Here is a 21,968-nt window from a genome sequence, read left to right on the forward strand (position 1 = left end):
CTTGGTGGCCCGCCTTCTTCCTGAGATGGATGTGAGGAAGTCTCTCCTCCAAGGAAGGACACCCTTAGTTAGGAGGTTCATAGATCCTGTGGGATTGAGGTCATATCCTGGCTCCTTTTATCCAATTTTATTCATCATTACAAGCTCTAATAAGCCATTTGCTCTATCTATACTATTTTAAATTTTGTTATACTGATTAGAGCTCTCTCTCTCTCTCTCTCTCTCTCTCTCTCTCTTCTGTGTGTGTGTGTGTGTGTGTGTGTGTGTGTAGAGGTCACACGTCATGGTGGAGGTCAGAGGATAACTTACAGTGGTTCCTTCTCCCATTCTACCCTCCAGTGTGTTCTAGGGATTGAACTTGGGCTACAAGTGATTTTTCTTGCTGAGTCACCTCACCGGCTCTCCAGTTATGCTACTTAAATCTCCTGAAAATGGTCAAGATGTTGTCATCCCTTGGCTTTTGCTCAGGCTGAATGTCACATTCATTCATTCATTCATGCATGCATGCATTCAAAAGACTATCGTTTAAAACTTGTGTGCTGGACCCCAAGAGTGCCCGGACCTGAAGTGAAAACATAGGCCCTGCCTTGAGAGAATTCACAGCCTGGAGATGTGGCCCACCCTTCTCCCCATGGTTCCCACTCTGACCCTTCCTGCTGTTTCCAACAATGCTCTCCTCATCCTCATGGTTAAAGGAAACCTAAAATGTATTCTCTGCAAGTCAATTTCTCAATTTCAGATGCTCCATGAAGCCTTCTCGTATCCTCGAGGTGTTCTCCTGTTTTAGGTACCTTTGTTCTGATTACACATGTGTTGATTACACATGCGTCAGTCACTGTCTAGACTCTCCTTTAGAAGAGCAATCAGAGTCTCAGTCAACTCTCCATCCTCACGTAGCTTTGTCTGGCAGATGCTCAAATAATGCCCAGTGGAAGGAAGCTTCCCCCCCATAGACAATGCTTAACGAGATTGGTACCTCTCTCCCATCTTATGTGTCTCAAAACCATCAAATAGATTTAATTGTCTATGGGGCTATATGGCTAAGTATGAATCACCTCTGCTAAGTACCTCTCGGTTTGGGTCAGACTGCTCTAGAAGGACACAAGCCAAAGAGACACCTCATGGTGAGCACACTCTTCCCTCAACTTTCACACAAGGTGCACACAAGGCAACCCCCAGTGAGGCTCCCAGTGGACATCTCTGACCTTTGCTCACACTGCCCTCTTGCTCCATACACGTACCTACTTGGTAGACTCGCTACCTCAGTACAAACGACAAAGCATTCTGGTTTTGCTACGAATACTACACCCAGTGAAGCCACTTGCCGCCCTTTCAGTGAATTTCACTGTTCTGATTAGGAAGAAGTAAAAACTCTCTTGTAAGTCAACCGGTTCCTCTTAGTTTTCCCTCTAGTGGCAGTGATGGACTAGGATGGATACATGACACTTAGTAAGGACTCACCCAAGCATGGGGACTAGCTTCTCATTCTCAATTCACCTATCTCGTCCTCACTACCTACCACCTCATCCTTCCAGAAAAATCACTAAACCATTTCCCTTCCTGTTTCTTACTTCTAGACTTTTTTGGAGTCTTCTCTTAGAATCCTTGGGTGACTCCCGGATGCATGGCATTGGATTGTTGCTTCAGCCCTGACACTGAGAGAGAGAAGCTAACTCCACACACACGAGGCTTACCTCGGGGGCTATATAGTCAGGAGTCCCACAGAAGGTGGTAGTCGTCACGCCGTTCAGAATCCCTTCCTTACACATCCCAAAATCGGCCAGCTTGCAGTGACCTTCCGCATCTAGAAGGATGTTGTCCAGTTTCAAATCCCTGTAAGACAGGTCAAGGCCACATGGTTAGCCTCACACACACAACGGAGTCTTCTTGAGTTGGAGAGATGCACACACCCTAGGGAAATCGCCATTCAAGGGAGTCTTAGGGGAGGTTCTGACCTGCCTCAGTCTTAGATGCCTTAGTCTAGAGGCATCTCCCAGTTAGTCAACCTTCAACAGTACTTACAATTCCTCCACAAAAGATAGATCCTCTACAGCCTCCTGGTTGCATTAAGGTTAAGACTCCTGTCATTTAGACCCTGCTGTGAGAAAGGAGTAGGTCCCCTCCCCAAATCCTTCACAAATGAACTAGCTTGGGGGACACAGGGTGACATATACAATATCATTGAATCAGAGAAAACCACAAGAGTCTGAGCTGCTGGATTTCAGAGGGGGCAATGATGGGAGCCTGGCATAGGCAATGAAAAGAACCAGGTCGCAGCAGTGGCGCATGCCTTTAATCCCAGCACTTGGGAGGCAGAGCCAGGCCGATCTCTGTGAGTTCGAGGCCAGCCTGGTTTACAGAGCGAGACAGGCACCAGGACTACAGAGAAACCCTGTCTTAAAAAAAGCCAAAGGGAAAAAAGAAAGAAAGAAAGAAAGAAAGAAGGAAGGAAGGAAGGAAGGAAGGAAGGAAGGAAGGAAGGAAGGAAGGAAGGAAGGAAAAGAACCAAGGAACAGTGGTCCTCAAGGGAGGATGGAAGCTAGCATTTGGACAGATCACAAAGACAGAAACCAAGGGAGGTAGAGGTAAAGGTGGGGAGACCAGAGAGCAGGGTTCCTGAGAAGACAGGTGTGTTAGAGCCAACTTCAGAGAGCCTGGGGTGTCAGGAAGAAGGATTTGAAATCCATGCTGAGGGGGATTGAGCAGGAGCATGGTGCCTCTGTGGGTAGCAGGCGAGTGAAATAACCTAGATCCAGATGTTTCTGTATAGGAGAGGTAAGAGTCATAGGAGCAGGCTGTCCTCAATCACGATGGCTCCTTGTGGCCCTTTGTAACACTCCAGGATTCTGAGATTTCTTATCTAAAACCTCGAGTCCTAGATAAGAATTTTCCCACCACCCCTGGTGTCGGGCCTCAGAAGAATCTAAATATGTGGTTGGAGGTTCCCACTCTGTGCCTCTCTCAGCAGCTACTTTGGGCTGATGAGGTGGGCCATGAAAAGAAGGCCTCTTCCCCTACAAGCAGAGGTCAGGAAGGTTCATGCTCATGTGCCTGCTGGCATCTGAACTTGAGCTCCAGCCATCCCATGGGACCCAGACTGGAGTGGGGGTGGGGCAGGAAGTGCTTCTGGTCCTGCCTGTGTTGTTTCTGTGACCCCGATTCTGCTTACAGCTGGGATTCCTTGAGAAAGTAGAAAGCACATAGAAAGTGCTTCTCTAAGCGAAAGCTCCCCAATTACAGAAGAGTGAGCCCAACCAGCTGGGCCACTGGGGCTGGGTCCTGACCCCGACCCTGGCACTGAGTGAGGGCAGGGCTCAGCTCTGGCTGGGCTGGGAAGGCAGGATTGAATGTCGGGCTGGGATCCAAGCAGCCAGGGTTTCATCACTGGCTGTGGCATAGCCCTGTTATAGTCACCTTGCTGGACTGGTCCCCTCTCTGTCACGTTGGGATCACACACTGTTTGTATGCTTGTTTGAAGGACTAATGGATGAAGTATGTGACAGTGAAAAGTCTTTATTGGACGAACTTCCTTCCTGGAACATTCGAGTTGGAGGGACCTGGAAGGTCTTCCAGAAGTTTCATTACATGGAATGTGGGGCCCCCGGCGGAGGCAAATATTCCTCCATGCTGTGGTACCCAGAGCTGCCTCTACAAGGTCTACCTGGCTGCCACAAAGGTCACGACAGCAAGGACTGTAAAACCAGTAAAAATAATGCTTCTGTTTACCTGCCCACCTCTGGGTTTCCAAGTCCAGCATTCTTGCTTGGAACGCGAGTTCTGAAGAGCATGCTCTACGGCTAAGCATTTTCCACCCTTGTAGAAGTACAAAACCAAAGCGGAGGTAGGGGGGTGGGGGGAGGGGGAAGGTAAGTGATGGCTTTTAGGTGACCAGGGTCTCCTGCTCCAAAAGCTGCTCCCTTGGCTCTGTGCGACTCTCCTCTGCCCTTCTGGCCCTTTCAGGGCCAGCCACCACCTTAACTAGATAAAACACACACACCCTCGTGTCGCGCCCCCCCCCCACCCCATGCCTGCTCTCAAAGTCCCAGTTGAAGCCTTTGTTGAGCCATAGAAGGGACTTATAATTCTTTTAACTACACTTTTTTCATACAATATATTTTGATCATGTTTTTTTTTTCCCTCCCTCGACCACTTCCACCTCCTTACCCACCCAACTGTACCATCTCTCACTTAAAAACAAAACCATGAAAATCAAAACCACCAAGCAAAACTACAGTGAGACAAAAACAAACCAAAACAAAACAAAAACAAAAAACTAAAACGAAAAACAACAACGCCCAAATAAAACAAAACAGAAATAGCATTGAATTCCTTTCATGTTGGCCAACTACTTCCGGGCATGGGGCCTGCCCTGGAGAATGGTTGATACTCCCAGCGACCTCGGGAGAGAAAACTGACTTTCCCTCTGCCAGGGGGCACCCATTTCAGATAGCTTCTTGGTTAGGGGTGGGACCTTGAGTCCACTTCCTCCTCTCTGTGCTGGGACCTGTGTGGGCTGCCAGTCTCTGAATTCATCTGTGCACCAGTCCTGATGTGTCCAGAAGACACAGTTATCTTGAAATAACCCGTCACCTCTGGCTCTTACAATCTTTCCACCTTTTCCACATGGATCCCCGAGCCCTGGGGGCATGGGGGGAGCCGATGATGACATCTCACTTAGGACTGAGGGCTCCACCATCTCCCACTCTCTGAATATTGTCCAGCAGTGGACCTCTGTGTTAATTCTTGTAGGCCTGGCTGTCCTGGAACTCCGAGATCCTCCTGCCTCTGCCTCTTGCGTGCTGGGATTGAAGGCGTGCACCATCACTGCCTGGCCTCTGCATTCATTCTTATCTGCAGGAAGCAGCTTCTCGGATGTGGGTTGAGGGAGGCGCTGATCTACAGGCATAGCAGTGCGTCATGTGGAGGAGAGTCTAAAGGTTCCAAGCCAGTCCGAGTCTGGCTCCGACGTGCCTCAGGTTGCCATGTGGAACAATTTAGGTACCCACCAGGCCGCACCCTCCTCTCACAGGTTTCCGGCTAGTTAGGGACAGCCCCCCATTTCTTCCCCGAAGCCTGCTTTTCTTTCTCTAGTCCACTCCTCCCTGGCCTCTGCTTCCTGCCCTCTCTTCTCCTTGGGGAAGAGGTTGACCCAGCTGTTGTCGGATATGAGCAAGTCCTACGGGCGCCCTTGGCTATGACCTGAATTGGCCCCAGCCAAAACCCTCCCACCCGGTAGCCACTGATGTATGCATCCTACCTCTGGCCACTTCCTCCTGCTCCTGTTCAGACATTTGAGTTTTTGAAGACTCTTAACTTTGCACACAAAACCAAACACAGAAAAAGCGAGTGACTTCTAGTCTTTCTCTTGGGACAGAAGGTTTAGAAGACCCCCGGGGAACCAGGCTGACTGCTAGTAGAACACCATTCCTCTGGAGGTCTTCCGTCTCATCACAAAGTGTTCATCCCTCTGGGGAAAGCTTGTCTGGTGCGGGGTTGTGAGGGGAAGCAGTGTGTGTGTGTGTGTGTGTGTGTGTGTGTGTGTGTGTGTGTGTGTGTGTGTGTGTGTTGGGGGTGGGGCTTTAGCAGATGGGATCCCCAGGGAAGCCAGGCCATGCCAGCTAAGGGAAGAGAGAGGATGTCCTTCCCCATGAGGAGGAGGGGAGATGAATGCTGGAAGAGAGCAGTGGAGGACAACATGATCTCTGTTTCCTCCCTTCTCCTCTCCAGCCATGGCCACCCCAGTGACTGCTTTCCACTTCCCAATCCTGCCCAGGAGCCTCTCACCTGCAGTTTTTAGTGCCGCTGACCCAACAGGAGTCGGAGGCCTCTCTAAGAGGAAGGATTGGGAGGAGTGGTTCCTAGCTCTGCCTTCTCAGAGGTCCAGCTACAGGGCAGGGGAGGGGCTGGGGAGGCAAGGGGGAGTCTTTCCTCTTGGAGAACTCCCAGGCACTCAGTACCTAGCCTAACGTGGAGCAAGTGTTTAGCAAGCATGACTGATAGCTTTGCAGAAAGACAATTGCCCAGGTACCAAGCCCATCTTCTTAGCCTCCAAACACAAGGGCACACCCACAGTCTGGGACTTTTTTTTTTTTTTTTTTTGGTTTTTCGAGACAGGATTTCTCTGTGTAGCTTTGTGCCTTTCCTGGATCTCGCTCTGTAGATCAGGCTGGCTTCAAACTCACAGAGATCCTCCTGCCTCTTCCCCGAGTGCTGGGATTAAAGGCATGCACCACCACTGCCCAGCTAATCTGGGACTTTTAATTGGTCTTTTTTTATTTTTAAAGGATTAAGGTCATTATTTTAGAATAAAACATCTAGTACCACCCCTTTCCCTAAAGATGAACCAATATGATAATCTTTACTTACTCAATTTATTGCTAATCTAATTCATTTCATGTTTGCTTTTTCAGTAGATCATATGCCATGTATTCCAAAAAACAGAAACCTGAAATGTGCTAGGGCAGACAGAAATAGCCCCTCTTTGGGCACAGATTCCCCAGTCACCCTTTCCTTTCTGACAGGTAATTAGTTTGTGTTCATTTCTTGCATACCCTGTTGGTCATGCTTTATACATAAATAAGAAAGTGTGAATACACGTTCATTTTGCCCACTTTGAACAAAAGGGGCACTTTCCCAAAGAATATCTTTTTTAACTTGGCATGTATTAGAGATCTTTCCATTGGACTCATGAGAAAGCTTCTTTGTTCTTTGTTTATGGCAGTCTAGTGCTCTATCGTTTTTTATCGAGGGACATTTAAGACGCCCCTAACACTATGCAATTGCCCACAGTGTTGCTGGGAACAGTCTCATGCATGTGACATTTTACATCTATGTCAAGGAACTGTATGCACTTCCTAGATGTTTCTGAATTTGAAGCAAGAATGTGGGTTTGGGCTGAAATCACCAAGCTGCCCCATTAGAGGCTAAAACATCTAACCTCCCATTGGCATAGACGACGGTGCTTACCTCTCGACATTCTTACCAACCCTGCTTTGCTACCAGATGCAGTTGTATGCTAGGTTTAAATCGTATCTTACTACATTTAAATAGTATCTTACATTTCGGTAGAAGTTTGAGCATTTGCTTTCATATGTTTAAGAGGGAACTGTAAGTGTGTGTGTGTGTGTGTGTGTGTGTGTGTGTGTGTGTGTGTGTGTGTGTGTGTACACTCACAGGCACATACTTTTTTTTCACTGTGGCCTTTTTTTTTTTTTTTTTTGCTGATTCTCAGGAGCCATTTCCCATTAGGACACAGACGTGGTGTAGACTACAATCTGCAAACACCTTTCCTCAGATTATTACTTGACTTTGGATGTGGCTCATGGAGTTTCTACTAATATTTATTTTTTACACAACTGAGTGGACATTTAGTTTTATGGGTTTTGAATTATGTGTCTTAATTTAAATGTTTTTTCTTCCCTGTTAAAGTAATATCTGTATTCTGCCAACGTTTCCATTTATTTCAATTTTCTTTTATAAACATCAATCTTTGGTGCACTTATTTATTCTGACAAAAGTTTGAGATACATCTCCAATTCTCCTTGTTTATAGGAATCTGGATGCAATCCCAATGTTTAAGAGTCCTCTTTCCCTCATTGAATGGAATACCACTCTTCACAGAGCCTCATGGCAAATTACCATATGCAAATGGAGTTTTTGCCTCACCCTTTGCCCAGTAACTTTTTTCCATAGCACACTTGTAATTACTCTAGATTTATTACTTATTTAATACTCGTGTGGCTGGTCTCCACTTTCAGAGTTTCTTAGCTCTCAGACTCTTGTTTGTTTTTCCATATGAACTTTAGAATTGTCTGTTCAGTTTAGTTTTTTTTTTTTTTAAATCCTGGTTCTGTTTTTATTGGGAACATGTTCAAAGTTATAAATTAACTTGGGGAGAACTGATACTTTATGATGTTGGATCTTCCTGGCCAATACCTCTGTTTGTCTTTCCATTTGTTCAAGCCTTATTTGTGCCCTTTAGGAGGATTTTAGTGATTCTCTCATATAGATCTTGGGCATTTCTTGCTACATTTTTATGGCAGGTTGCTAATTATCCCAACATACCTTAGTAAGAGAATGGTGATCTTTTTAAAAAGCTATATAATTATAAACTAGAATTCAAAGCCTCCCTTGGAGCTGGGCGTGGATAGATGACTAAGTTCTAGCCAATCACATGCGCAGAACATTTCTCTACCCTTCCTCTCTCTGGTCCTGCAGGAGGCTAGCAGCCACTTTTAACCAGAAAGACAAGGATCAAGCCTTAGGAAGGGTCGGTGACTCACCGACGACAAAGACGGAACCCTGGGTCTGATGGAAAGCACTACTGTGTGGTGTTGCTATGCAAACTTACTTCTAAAGAGTACACACTATTGTTTCATACTCTGTCTTTCCACAGAGAGGCACCTCTGTCCCCTGCATCTCTCTGTCTCATCTGCCATTATACTGAGTTCTCTTAGTTTTTGTTAAGAGGTCTTCCAGCCCATTCTTCTGGACTTTTCAAATAGTTTACCATTAAGGACCAGGTCATCTCTTCCTTCTCAGTATTTAGGTTTTTGGTTCATATCTCTTGTCTGACTCTATATTGACTAGAATCCCAGGAAAAACACTAAATAATCTGGGTGATCCTAGGGCTGGAAAGATGACTCAGCAGTTAAGAGTACTTGTTCCTTTGGAGGACTCAAGTTCAGATCCCACATCAGGCAGTCCCCAACTGCCCGTAAATCTTATCTAGCTCCAGGAAACCTGACTTCCACTTCTGGCTTTCTTGGGCATCTGGACACACATAACACACACATATTCAAAGTGAAAACAAATACTGTTGGTCCTGAGCACCTTCAGCATCTCTGATTTTAGGAAAGTCACTCTCAGAAGTGTCCCTCAGGCAGACTCCCTGAACATAGCCTTTGGCCCTCCATGCGGCTTTACTTTTCTCTAGAAGACCTATGAGAACTTCCCAGGAACCACACTCCTTTCCCTAGCTTGTCAGAGAGCCATAAGGATATTGGCTGTGGACAAAAAAAAAAAAAAAAAAAAAAAAAAAAAAAAAAAAAAAAAAAAAAAGTAAGAGTGGGACCTTGGTCCCAATCCGGTCCAGGATTTCTCAGCCTTGGCCCACGTCGGGGAGGAACTTCTCCATTGTGCTGGCTATCCTGGGAGTTGCAGGATGTTTAGCACCATCTCTGGTCCTGGTGTTAGATGTTATTAGTAATTTTCTCTACCTAGCATAGCCAAATATGTCTCCAGACATGCCAGATGTCCTGGGTAGGGCCTCTCACTGACAACCATCATCTAATGGGAGTCATGGTGATTATGATCAAGCCATGGGTTTGAGATGACTGGGCTCAGCTCATTAATCCAAAGGGAAAGGGATGAGGTGGATTGGCTGGGAGTATCTGTTTTATTACTGGAACACAGGAATCCTAGCTGAAATAATAATGCCTAGTAATAGTTGGCATCATCAACCTACCTTTGAAAAACGGATGGGGGAAACTGAGGCTCAGAAAGGGGTAACTTGTCTGTGATCACCTTTGCAGGGAGTGTAAGACCAGTTAGGTTTTCTGTATGATACTAAGAGCCAAATTCCTTTGGTCTGGGAAAGGAAGACTGTGGGGAAAAGGGAAGCCCAGGGCCTGAGAGGTCACAGCCGCTGTTAGGGACAGACTGAGTTAGAGGCAGGCTGGCAGAACCAAGGCTCCCCTGGGGCAGGAGCACAGACCTCTTCCAGAAAACCAAAGGATGTCGAGAAAGGCAATTCCCAAACCATGTACTGAAAACCCCTATAAAGCCCATCTGATGAGAAAAACAAAACAAAGTCTAGCAGTTAGTTTTGGGGTGTGTGTGGGGAGGGGGAGGAGCTTGACTTCTAAAACTATGCTTGTTACTTTAGTAAGGTGGGAGAAAGGGGGAGGGCCCCTTAAACAAGCTTGCTGTGAGGTAGATAAAGGCTGGTATGCCGAAAGTCAGTATATGAATCTCTTAGCATCAGGAATCTGTCCTGAGGGCTGGAAAGATGGCTCAGTGGTTAAGAGCACTGGCTGCTCTTCCAGAGGACCCAGGTTCAATTCCCAGCACCCACATGGCAGATCACACCTGTCTGTAACTCCAGCTCCAGGGGTTCTGACACCTCCACATACACAGGCAAAACACCTATGCACATAAAATAAAAATACACAATCAAAGAGAAGCATCTGTCTTGGTGATGAGACAAGCAAGGTCAAACTGTACCTTTAACAAAAATATGCTTTAGCCAGGTGCATGGTGGTGGCCCATGCCTTTAATCCCAACACTTGGGAGGCAGAGGCAGGCAGATCTCTGTGAGTTTGTGTCTAGCCTGGTCTACATTAGTGAATTCCATGCCAGCCAGGACTTCATAATGAGACTGTCTAAAAAAAAAAAAAATAGTATGCCTTAGAAATGTTTTTAAAGGTTTTTGATTCTGTATATATGTGTATATCTCTGTCGGGTTTTCTACATGTGAGTGTATGCCTGTAGAGCCAGAAAGAGGTATTTGGATCCATTAGAGTTGGAGATACGGTTGGCTGTGAGCCACCTGATGTGAGTACCAGGAACTGAAGTCGGGTCCTCTGGAAGAGATATGTGTGCTCTTCCTCACTGGGCCATCTGATAGCCCCACATGTTAGTGTTGTGTTTTGTTTTGATTCTTCTCCTCTGCGATGTGAGGAGCAGAACCTAGGACCTTTTGCAGGGCTAAGTACTCTCCACCTGTGAGTTACAGCTGCAAGTGAATGCTTTTCACATGACAAGAACCAGCTGCAAAGAGTAATGCCTAGGATGATTTAAGGAAGACGTGTGACTTACCTCCCCCAGGGTGTGACTAGACGAGAACCCAATACCTGTGTGATAGTTTATGAATAGAAGGTCTTCGTCCTCCATGCAGTTAGGTGAGATGCTGAGTGGCCCTGACCTCTCTGTTTCTGATGATGAAGTATGAAGGGAGACAGTTCTGGAAGTGATTCCTAACGCTGCTGCTTCTTAACTAGCTAAGACGGATTCACAGCGACTTTTATTTTTGACAGAAAGTATTGATTACATCCTATTTTGCATAAGTCACCAAGGTGAGGGGGGATTTTCCCACCTAACTCTGTGAGAACAATCCCAGCATGCCTTAGGGCCGCCCTCTCTCTGTGTGTCTGTTGGAAAGAGAGTAAACGTGTGGTGGGGTAGACCTGGGGGTGGAGCTGCCTGGATGTTAATAACCAGGACTTCTCAGCCCAGGATTGTTTATTTTTGGGAATGTCTACCACATGGTGTCACCTAGGAATCTCTAGGTCATGGTGAGGGGTGGATGTAAGTCAAAGCTGAGAAGTGAGTTAAGTCCAGAAGTGCAGAGAGTCAGTGGAACCCCGGGTTTCTCTTCACAACACCCCTAGGTTGTCACATTTCCCATTTGGGACACTGTTCTTCTAATCTGACGGTAACTTCCCCAAACACAAAAGCTAGGCCATATTCCTTACATAAATCACAGGGCACATGAGACTCAACAGGGCAGGAGAAAAAAGGGGGAAAATCTTTTTGCTTGACTTGAAATCCTGAAAGCGGAGAGCTGGAGGCGTTTGAATGCTCCAGTCCCCTAGAGTGTTCATTCCACAGCTCTCGGGCCCCAATGCCACACAGATGACAGGGAATTCTTGCAATTACTTGAGATAAGAGACCAGAAAAAAATGACTTCAGGGATGCCAAGAATCTGGATCATCAGAGAGCAGACCCTTGAGGGGGCTGGTGAAGAAGGTTCTTATTTTGGGCTGACTGTGGTTAATCAGATGGGAATGGAAATGCTTCTGGCACAAGTTAACCAACACCTTCATATTTTGCAATATGCTCAAGAGAAAGGCAATCTTCTCCGGTACTGTCAAACGGCCCTCAAGTTAAATGCCCCTTGGCTACTGTAGCAAACACTGCTGGCTGGCTGGCATCCTCTGCCCAGCATCCTCTGAGGCACCCTCTCTTTCAAGAACGCTCAATCTCTCAAAGGCCACATGAGGCCAAGCAGGGAGGCAAGTGAGGTCTATCTATCACCATAAATAAAGGCATATTTCAGTATGAAGCCTGAGAGAAATGATTTAGTATTCCATCCCCAGCACCCACATGGCAGCTCGTCACTGTCTGTAACACCAGCTCCAGGAGTTCCGACACCTTTGCACAGACACACATGCAGGCAAAACACTTATGCACATAAAATAAAAATAGATACTTTTTATTTATGTTTATACCTTTTCATAGGAAGCTTCAATCACTTAGAGTCCAAATAATTGCTTTGTGTGTGTGTGTGTGTGTGCGCGCGCGCGCGCGTGCGCGCGCACGCGCGCATGTGTATAGGGGTGCTTATGAGTGTAAAGGTTAGAGGTCAACATTGGGTTGCTTCTTCAATCACTTTTCACCTAATAATTTTGAGACAAGATCTCTCACTGTATTTAGCATCAAGCAAGCCACAGGGATCCTGTGGTCCCAGCAGTGACAGGTTTGTATGTATGTGGCACCACACACCCACTGTTTTACATGAATTATGGGAGTACCAAACTCATTTTACCAACTGAGCCATCTCTCCAGCCCCCACTGTCTTTTAAAATAAGATTCACATTTTCTATGCTTGAGTGTTTTGCCTACATGGATGTATATAGACCACATGCGTGCCTGGTGCCTACAGAGGCCAGAAGTGTGCACTGGGTCCTATGGAACTGGAGTTACAGATGGCCATGAGCTACTTTGCAGCGGCTGGGAATCAAATCCCAGTCTTCTGCAAGAGCAGCCAATGCTCTTAACCACTGAGCTATTTCCGGGCCCTGAGAATGGCCTTTTCAAGAGATTTTTCTCCAAATGCTTTTTATCTCATGCTCAATGTTAAGTCTTTAACATCTATTATTTCATTTATTCCCACCTTGTGAACCTGAAGGATTATTGCTTTTGTTGTTGTTGTTGTTGTTGTTATTATTATTATTATTATTATTTTGATGTACTGCCCAGGCTCATCTCAGACTCCTGAGTTCTTCCTACCTCACCCTTCCCAGCGGCTGGGACTAGATGTGTGCACTACCATACCCTCCAGGAAGGACTATTTTCGGCATTTTAGTAGATGAGGGGGAAAAAGGGTCTAAAGAGATTTTTTGAACTGATCCCTAATGCACAGGTGGCAGGAAATCACTACCATGTGCTTAACCACTTAGCTATGTTGCCTGAGGAGAAGACAGTGTGTCCACGCTTTGCCCTTTTGTGGGACAGAGAGCACCACCACTACCCCTGGGTGTCTGCTTCTGACTCATGGAAAACACATTCATAGGATGTAACTGATAGGCCAGACAAGGGCATTTTCACTGCAGAGGCTTATCTGGAGCCAGCAGACCTTCAGCTACCATACTGACAGCTGAAATCCTAACTAAGGTGTCAAACAGCGTGCTGGTTTACAGCCAAGACCAGTAACTTAGGGATGCACCTGGGAATGAAGCCCTGGAACCACTGTAGGGTAACTTATCTGATCGTGTGGTTAGCCAACGGCTTCTTATATTGATAGCAAAGAGCCAGATAGATGGCTCAGTGGGTAAGAGCCCATACTTCTCTTGTAGAAGACCCAAACTGGGGTCTCAGTATTCACAGCAGGTGGCTCCCAACTGCCCATAGCTTCAGTTCCAGAGGATCTGACCCCATCTTCTAACCTCCTTGGACACCTGCACTCATGTGCGACTACTACAAATACACATATATGCACGTAAGCAAAAATGCATCTTTTAAAAAAGTTTATAGCAAGAAAAGCACGAGCTTTGCTTTCATCTTGTTGGATACTGTACTGACCCTTGCTGATGGTAAACGTGTATTGATTTGTGTCCCCTGGCATTGGGATAGGCTCCAAGGCCCATCATAAACACATATCTCATCATTAATCACATCACTCATTATCTTAGTTAGGGTTTCTATTGCTGTGAAGAGACACCATGACTATGGCAACTCTTATAAAGGAGAACATTTAATTGGGTGGCTTATAGCTCAAAGGTCAGTCCATTATCATCATGGTGGGATGTGGAGGCGTGCACGCAGACATGGTGCTGGAGAGGCAGCTGAGAGTTCTACATCTTGTGCAGGCAATGAACCGAGGAAGTGAACCGAGACACTGGGAGGTATCTTGAGCATAGGAGACCTCAAAGCCTGCCCCCACCATGACACACTTCCTTCCACAAGGCCACACCGCCCAATAGTGCCACTCCCTGTAAGCTTATGAGGGCCAATTCCATTCAAACTACCACACTCCTCAAAATAACTACTTGGGGTTCAATGTATAGACTATATCCAAGGACGCAAGTGACTGCAAACAAGTTGCTTCCCTGTGTTACTGTTATCAAATATGAGATGAGATGAGATGAGATAGCCAGATGAGCTACATCCTGAAGACTCCTCCAGTCTATAATGCTAGGATGTGCCGGAAGCTGGAGCCCGTGAGGCTTGAACTTTCAAATCTGATTGTTGCCTACCAAATGCTGGAATCTCCACTTGGGAGCAAACCTTTGCCAGCACACATTTTTTTTTTTATACAAAATGTAAATCAGATGAAGCTGTGTCCTGCTTGTATTCTCCAGTAGTGTCCCAAGAACCCAGGGCACTGGGTGCTGTAAGGGACCCTCTGTCACCTTCATCAATCTGGTCCCCTGGCCTCACACTCTACCATGTCCCCTCGAGATCCAAACCGGAAATATCCCTGATATCCTAGCACTGGTCTTACTTTGTGTCTTTCATGCATAATGAACCACTCCACGGGGAAGGAGCCTCCGAGCGGCCACAGTGCCTGGTGCTTCCTAGCATCTGTCTCCACAGAGGTAGGTCAAATGGATACAGGAAGAGATGAGTAGAGAGGAGATTTCTCAGATCACATCCATGGCAGCCATGTTTCTAAACAACTCACATAACTTCTTAAACACATTATCATCGGGAACTATTGACGTAAGGCCCAGAGCACAGGAGGCAGGCCATCTGATGTTCTCCTGTACCCTCTACCCTATTCTCCTCGGATGCTCAGGAAGAGCTCTACGCAGCCAGGGCTCCTCTGGAAATGTCCAGCAGCCTCCAAGCACTATGGAATTCAAGCTCTTTACTCCGGCACTCTTTCTCCCCATTACTTGGTGCCATTTTCCTCCTCTGCCTAACCACGTGGGTCTTGAGACAGCTCCTCATTCTCAGCTGCTCTTCCCTGCCTTGGAGACCTCTGTCACATCAGCATTCCCTCTCCCCAGAGAGGAGGCTCCATCTGGGCTCTTCTTTGTGTAGATGCTGTTGCCTATTGTCTTCCCCCTCAGCTGTCACTCCCTCCCCAGGGCTCACTATAGTTAGAGCCACAGCACCTTGGTCACTTCCTTCACAGAAATGGTCACAGTCTCTCATTCTCTGGCTTGCTTATATACTGGTTTCCCTCCCATGAACTCTGTGAGAATGAGGGCCTTGTCTTTGTGGTCACAGCTCAGTCCCCAAAGCCTTGCAAAGTGTCTGGTGCCTAATGTTCATTAAATATTGGAATGAAATGAAGTCCTCTTCAGTAGCTAGCCAGTTAATGGTATGACTATGGCGAATATCACTCACCAGGCCCGGTAAGAGTTCCATAACGTTTGCTAAGTTTCACTAGAGTCTGTCTTATGCTGGACATTGGACATTACCAAGGGAGAAGACATAGTCTTGCCCTGAGGGTGGATCCTGGGATGCAGAGAGACCTGGAACCAAGGCAGAGCACTGAGGGTGACGAGTCCCACAGCAGAGGACAAGCGGGAGAGCCTACTGCCCTTAGAAGGAAGCAGCTTATAATTTTGCCTTTTTTAGGTCCCAGAGTTCTTGGTCCAGCCAACACTCTGTCATCACAGAAAGACCCATGCCAGCAGAAGGACCGAGAGTAACCTCTCCAGGGCCATGCCTGGATTCTGGGGGAAGTGGTCTGCAGGACCCAGTGCAGGGCCAGCATTCCCAGACAGGAGAGCCAGAAATGACCCTTCAAGGTCCTAGTGTCCATCTTCCATGTCCTGCCACATAAAGACCCACGTGCTGGGAGGATGGTCAGCACTTGCAGGTCACCCGACCTCCATAAAGAGCTGAGGAAACACAAATGTAAGTCTGCACAAGTTGGGGGTGGGTGTTGGGAAGGCACGTCCTCTTGCAAGCAGGAGGTCACCCAAGCTACTTGGAGGATATCAGATGTCTCCTGAAAGGCCAGAGAGCTGAAAATGGACTGACCTCTGAAGGGACAGAAAACAGATTTTATTATTTTTAAGGAAAGAAGGCTCGCATTTGTATTTGTTTAATTTGGCTTTGGGAGGTATTTGCCTTTGGACTGTGCATTGTGTTTCAGCTGATTAGAAGTGTGTGTGTGTGTGTGTGTGTGTGTGTGTGTGTGTGTGTGTGTGTTTGTGTGTGTGTGTGGTGCCAACAAGGAGGGGCACAGTGCTACTATCATACCTACACGTGGGCTAAGGGAGGAGGATACATCTTGAGAGGATGAGGCAGGCTAAGAGTTCTCATCTTCATCAAGGATGCAATCTGAGGGAGTTAATAAAACTTGCAGCTGTTACATTTGACGACTTGACTTGGTGCTCACTGTGTGCCAGAGAGCTACAGCTTGGCAGCGAGGTCAAGGGCAGACCAACAGTTCTACCTGTATCCCCAAGTCTCAAGGCACCTCAGACACTTCTTACAGGGTGTAGGATTCACTGGCCACAGGGGAAGGTGTGTAGGGAAAGCGGACTTGTGGGAGATTTAGGAGGAAGGTGAGCAGTTTGAGAAGAGAGCTGGAGCAGATGTGGGAGGCACACACAGTTCTGAGCCACTGGTGTCCGTGACAGAGCAGCAGGGAAGGAGACCATGTCACCAGGGATGTCCTGAGGCAGAAGGGTAACCAAGAGACATGGTCAGTGACAGCGTTTCTCAAGCTTAACCCAGTGGTTCTCAGCCTTCCTAAAGCTGCAACCCTTTAATACAGTTCCTCATCGTGTGCTGACCCCCAACCATACGATTATTTTCCATGCTACTTCATGGCTGTGATTTTGCTACTGTTATGAATCATAATGTAAACATTTTTGGAGGCAGAGCTTTGCCAAAAGGGCCGTGACCTACACGCTGAGAACCACTGCCTTATAGTGATTTAATTTTTTTTTCTCGTTCCAAGCCTTGAGAGTTCAAATTAGAAATAATAAATAAACTAGGGGTAAACCTCAGTAGCAGAATACTTGACTGCATGCCTGAGGCTCCAAGTTCGATCCACAGCCCTTCAGATACAAGGCAAAATCCTGCAACCTACTTCATGGTGGTAGAAGAGTCATACATTTCAGGAATGTCCTTCCAGACCCATAGAGGTTTTATATGCCAAGAATGGTGCAGGGCACGGCCTTAGGAACGAAGGGAGTCGTGGACCTCAGAACGTGAAAATGGGGGTGGGATTTCTAGAATCCCCCGGGGAAAATAAGAAAAGAAAGCAGTGACTGCAGGTGGCCCCAAGTGACGCTTGCATGCCAGGCAGTGGCAGCAGCACCCTGAGGGATGACTCCTCATCCAGAGACTCCCCTCTGACTCTGTGCTCTCCACACCCTGCTGGCTTTTCTTCACCGCTATCTACTCCAGGATGGCCCCGAGAAGCTGTGCTCTGGGTCTCCTTTACCTAACCAAGACTCAGACTTCCATCTGGCTGACTGCTCCCAGGGGGCATCTGAACACTGGGCCTTTGCTTTTTACTGTCTTCTCATTAAAATCCATCCCTCTCCAAACTGTGGGACCTTCTGGATGGCTCGTGTCAGTTCTGCAGAACTGGACTCAAGCGGACACACAGGACTTCAAATGTGACTTCCCCAGGTGCCTTGTGGAGCTGGAAGGAATCACGGAGCCTTCTTTCCTCAGGGCAGGCCTGGTGGCCACTGAGGTACCCGCATCTTATAGGCTACTACTTATGCCCACCCATCCCCTTTTAAAAAAAAAACTCTACAGCCTTCTCAGAGCAGTGTTTGGATTTTCTCAGTACCATTCAGCAGATACGGGGGAAAAAAGCTGTGAGCAGTGACAGCTGAATGATCCTCACTCACACTACTAGGACAGGTATGTGTGAGATATTAGTGCGTTGTGTTCCATGGAGAAAGGGATTTCTCTACTTTGGGAAAAACTGACCTCAGGTTTTTAAACAAGCATCCTTTAGGTCCTAGAAGTGTGATGAGGGTGTGGTGTACTCAGAGACTACAAGACTCAATATTTATAAAGTATGGTTTTGCCATTCTCAGGCAACTTTGAGGGTTGAGAACGAATCCTGCCTGCATGGAGAACATGATTCTGATTTTTTTGAAAGGGTTTATTTTATTTTCTGTGTCTGAGTGCTTTGCTTGCATGTATGTCTGGGTATCATATGTGTGCCTGGTGCCTACAGAGGCAAGATGAGGGTGTTAGATCCCCTGGAACTAGAGTCACAGAGGGTTATGAGCTGCCACATGGGTTCTGGAAACCGAACCCAGATTCTCTGGAAGAGCAGTAAGTGTGCTTACATATGGAACCATCTTTCTAGCCCTTAATTTTTTTAAAAATGAAGCTAGTGTGTAGGGGATAAGTCAAACCAAATAGAGAAAAGTGGCAGGATTTGTGAAAAGGATATTTCTCAGCAAGAAAACCAAGTGACTTACGTGACTGTTGGTGGCTCAGAGCTTTGACAAGAAGTCCTTTAACATTCTATCCTAAAATAAAAACGTCCTGTGAAATGTTATGGCCCAAAGGGACACTTCACTGGAGACTAAGGAGGAGTGAATGTGCTAAGGATGTGCCAGGTCACAGGTAGCTCTCCCAGCCCCCTCTCGGTAACTACCTTTACAGCACATTAACCATTAGCGCGTGTGCTCGTAAAGTAAGGTTCACAGGAGTCTCTTACAAGGGCGACCAGCTTTTGGCTTCTCTGGTCACATTGTCATCTACAAAGTTTACATTCAAGAACTGCACAATCAAATCAACAACAACAAAAAATATGCAATAAAAGTCTCAGTGTTTTAAGTTTGTGATTTTGTGTTAGGTTTTAGATTAGACTGTGTTTGGCCCGTGAGCTGCAGACTGGACAGCCCAGACTATCTCCCAAATTAACAGACCAAATCAAAAAGGTCCACATCACCAAATTGTGATCTGTGGGTGGGGTGGAGGAGGTCGAGGGAGTGGGGTCGGTGAGGGAAGGGAGATTCACTGTAGCCACATCCTCAAATAAGCCAGTCTTAGCTACTAAGGAAGTCCCCTCTGATTTAACCCTTACAAAATAGTGGCCTGATGCTAACCATTTCCCCACACCATCCTGTTTCCTAACACAGTTTGCCATTGCTCAGTGGGAACTCTTTCGGTTTAAACGAGTAAAGGCAGCTCCTATTCATGAATCTTAAGTAACAGCAAGCTAGATCTTTAACTGAATATGTTATAATGTAGCCTCTTGCCATATACATATATAATAGTAATTATTTATATAGCATGTTATACATATATAAATATGAGATATTTATGTATAGTATAATTAATAAATGTTGAGGTACAGATCTGAGAGAGTGAGAGTTACATGTTACTTTTATACACAATAATTTATATCATTGTGCAATAAAGTAGGTATTTATGTGGTATGAGAATAAGCCTGGACAACATGCAACTCTCAATCTCTCTGTCTCATTTATTAGTCATATGTACAGTTATGTGTTGCTCAATGATGGAACATGTTTGGAGAAATGTGCCATTAGGCAATTTCATTTTTGTGTAAACATCATTGATTGTACTTAATACAAACTAAGGTGGCTACCACATTAGAAGATGACACACTCCAGTGGGTTTACCATTGTACATACAGTTTGAAACTGAAACTTAGTTGTATAGGATATAGCTTTACTTTATTCTTTGTATAATAAGGCATACATAAAATAAAGTATATTTTCAATAAGATATACTGCAATTTTGTATAGCATATATATGTGCAATAGATTAGGAGCTATAAGTTCTCATGTGTGTGTATATATATTTATACAATAAATTATATGTGTAATGTAGAGTACAATTAATATGTAACAATTATTTAAATTTATATGTTCTCATATGTATTCTATGTAATACATGTATATACAGTGTACACATTATTTAAAAATCAACGAGTCTTTATCAGTGACTTATTATACTCCTTGTTGTTGGACCATTCCCAATTTTGCATTTTTTTAGCCAACCCGGTGGTTTATGGGAACAACAGCAAAAGCAACTACTCCTGAAAATTCAAAAGTAGACATACCAAAGTTTGTCTTCTCATCAGGCCAAAACAAATTCACCGTTTTCACGCATTAACAGTCCATAACGAAGCTTACACAGGTAGACATTAATTTTCTAATCTGTGATGACTGGCATCGAAGGTGTATTGCCAGAGATTAGCTATTAAGATAAACACCCACAACCATACCCGCTCCTTTTAGAAACACAAATGTTCTGATATAATGGAAAATCACTGCAGGCGCAAGTATGAACTGTAAAACAATTAAAATAATAAATCCAAAAGGCAGCAACTCCAGGTGAGTCTTACAACATCGAGCTCCACAGCTGCCAACCTGTGGAGTCTGCCCCGGGCTCTGGAGAGGCCGGGGTGAGGGGCAGGGGCAGGCAGGGACCCCGGGCGGTCTCCAAGAAGAAGCGGGGGCTGGCTGCAATCCCACTTTGGACAGAACCGGTAGGACTCAGGAGGTTTAGGATAGAGGCTGTTCCTGAGTGACAGGTTTGCCTGCTTCCTCTCAAACAGTCAAGAATTTGCAGGGCAGCCACCATGTGACACAGACTTGCTCTGGGCCCTATGGAGAAAAGGTCTCTGTCCTCATGGCATGTACATGTTAGGAAGGAAAAGATAGTTGCTACAACACATAATGTAATGTCAAAAGGAGGAGAAAGCCACAGGACATGATGCTCATTGGTGGCATTTGCTGAGCATTTACTAGTGAGCTCATTTAACTGACATGGGTCCTATCATCACTCGCATTTTAGAGGTAACTAACCAGGTTTTACGAAGGTGGACATCATCCCCCAAAGGCCCCAAAGCTAACATAGGGGCAGGGACCCCCACAAAATAAAGGGTAGAGCCCATCCTTCATGTGGGCCTGGGCTCAGGGGTGGAAGAGATCAGAGAGCTGTGACTGCTTTTGCTACAGTCCCTGTCCGTTCCCCTGGTCCACGATGCCGGGTTCCAGGAGCAGCTCCCGAGGTACTGATTGCTCAGTTGCTCTCCGAGTCGTCTCTGAAGCTTTTAGCTCAGAAGTGTGCACTTCTCCAGTCCTGAATTTGTTACTTTTACTCATTTTCTTATTGTTTGTGTGCGCAGTGAGCACATGTCCCCCAGCATGCATAGGAGGCCAGAAGTCAACTTCAAGAGTTGGTTTTCTCCTTCTGCCATATAGAGCTCAGGTATCGGACTCAGGTCATCTTGGTGGCGTTTGATTGTCTTCCTAGTGCTCAATCAGGAGAGGGGGGTGACTAGAAAACTGCCACAAAGAACCGGGATGGGGGTGCCCCAGGTGCCACTGAGGGGTTACAAAGACAATGCTGACCAAGACTAAGCAGGAGAACGTTACACCTCACAGAGCTGAGTTTGAAGATCGCTCAGATTCTGCCATTAATGACATACGGCAACAGTTATTTAATCTCACAGAGCCTCGGGTTCCTGATCTATGAAATGCGGATAACAATATTCACTTCAAAAGCTTCCTGTGATGCCCAAATGAGATAAGATGGGAAGGTTTGGAACCATTCCTGGCGCAGAGTGGTGCTTGGCAAATATGGAGTTCAGTTCTTTTTCATAAGCAGTTTCCAAATAACATTCATGAAGTCTGCTTTCTTGCTCTTCTCTAACACGTGAAAATACTGATTGTGTGTTACTTGAATGTCTACCCATTTTGTAGACTAACTACATTACAAGTCAAGCAACAACCACAAAACCAAAAGCCAAAACCCGAAAGAATGGAAAG

General features: G+C 46.0%; 1 protein-coding gene across 2 annotated transcripts in view; it reads right to left on the reverse strand.

Moving 5' to 3' along the window:
- Positions 1-21,968, reverse strand: part of Prkce (protein kinase C epsilon) — a 500,560-nt gene that overhangs the window by 38,951 nt on the left and 439,641 nt on the right. For both annotated transcript variants that reach the window (XM_028892739.2, XM_028892748.2), the window contains exon 12: positions 1,695-1,833. In XM_028892739.2, coding sequence (XP_028748572.1) covers positions 1,695-1,833 — 139 coding nt within the window. The remainder of the gene's footprint in view (positions 1-1,694; positions 1,834-21,968) is intronic.

This window comes from Peromyscus leucopus, chromosome 22 (assembly GCF_004664715.2).
Source record: "Peromyscus leucopus breed LL Stock chromosome 22, UCI_PerLeu_2.1, whole genome shotgun sequence".
Classification (NCBI taxonomy): Eukaryota; Metazoa; Chordata; class Mammalia; order Rodentia; family Cricetidae; genus Peromyscus; species Peromyscus leucopus.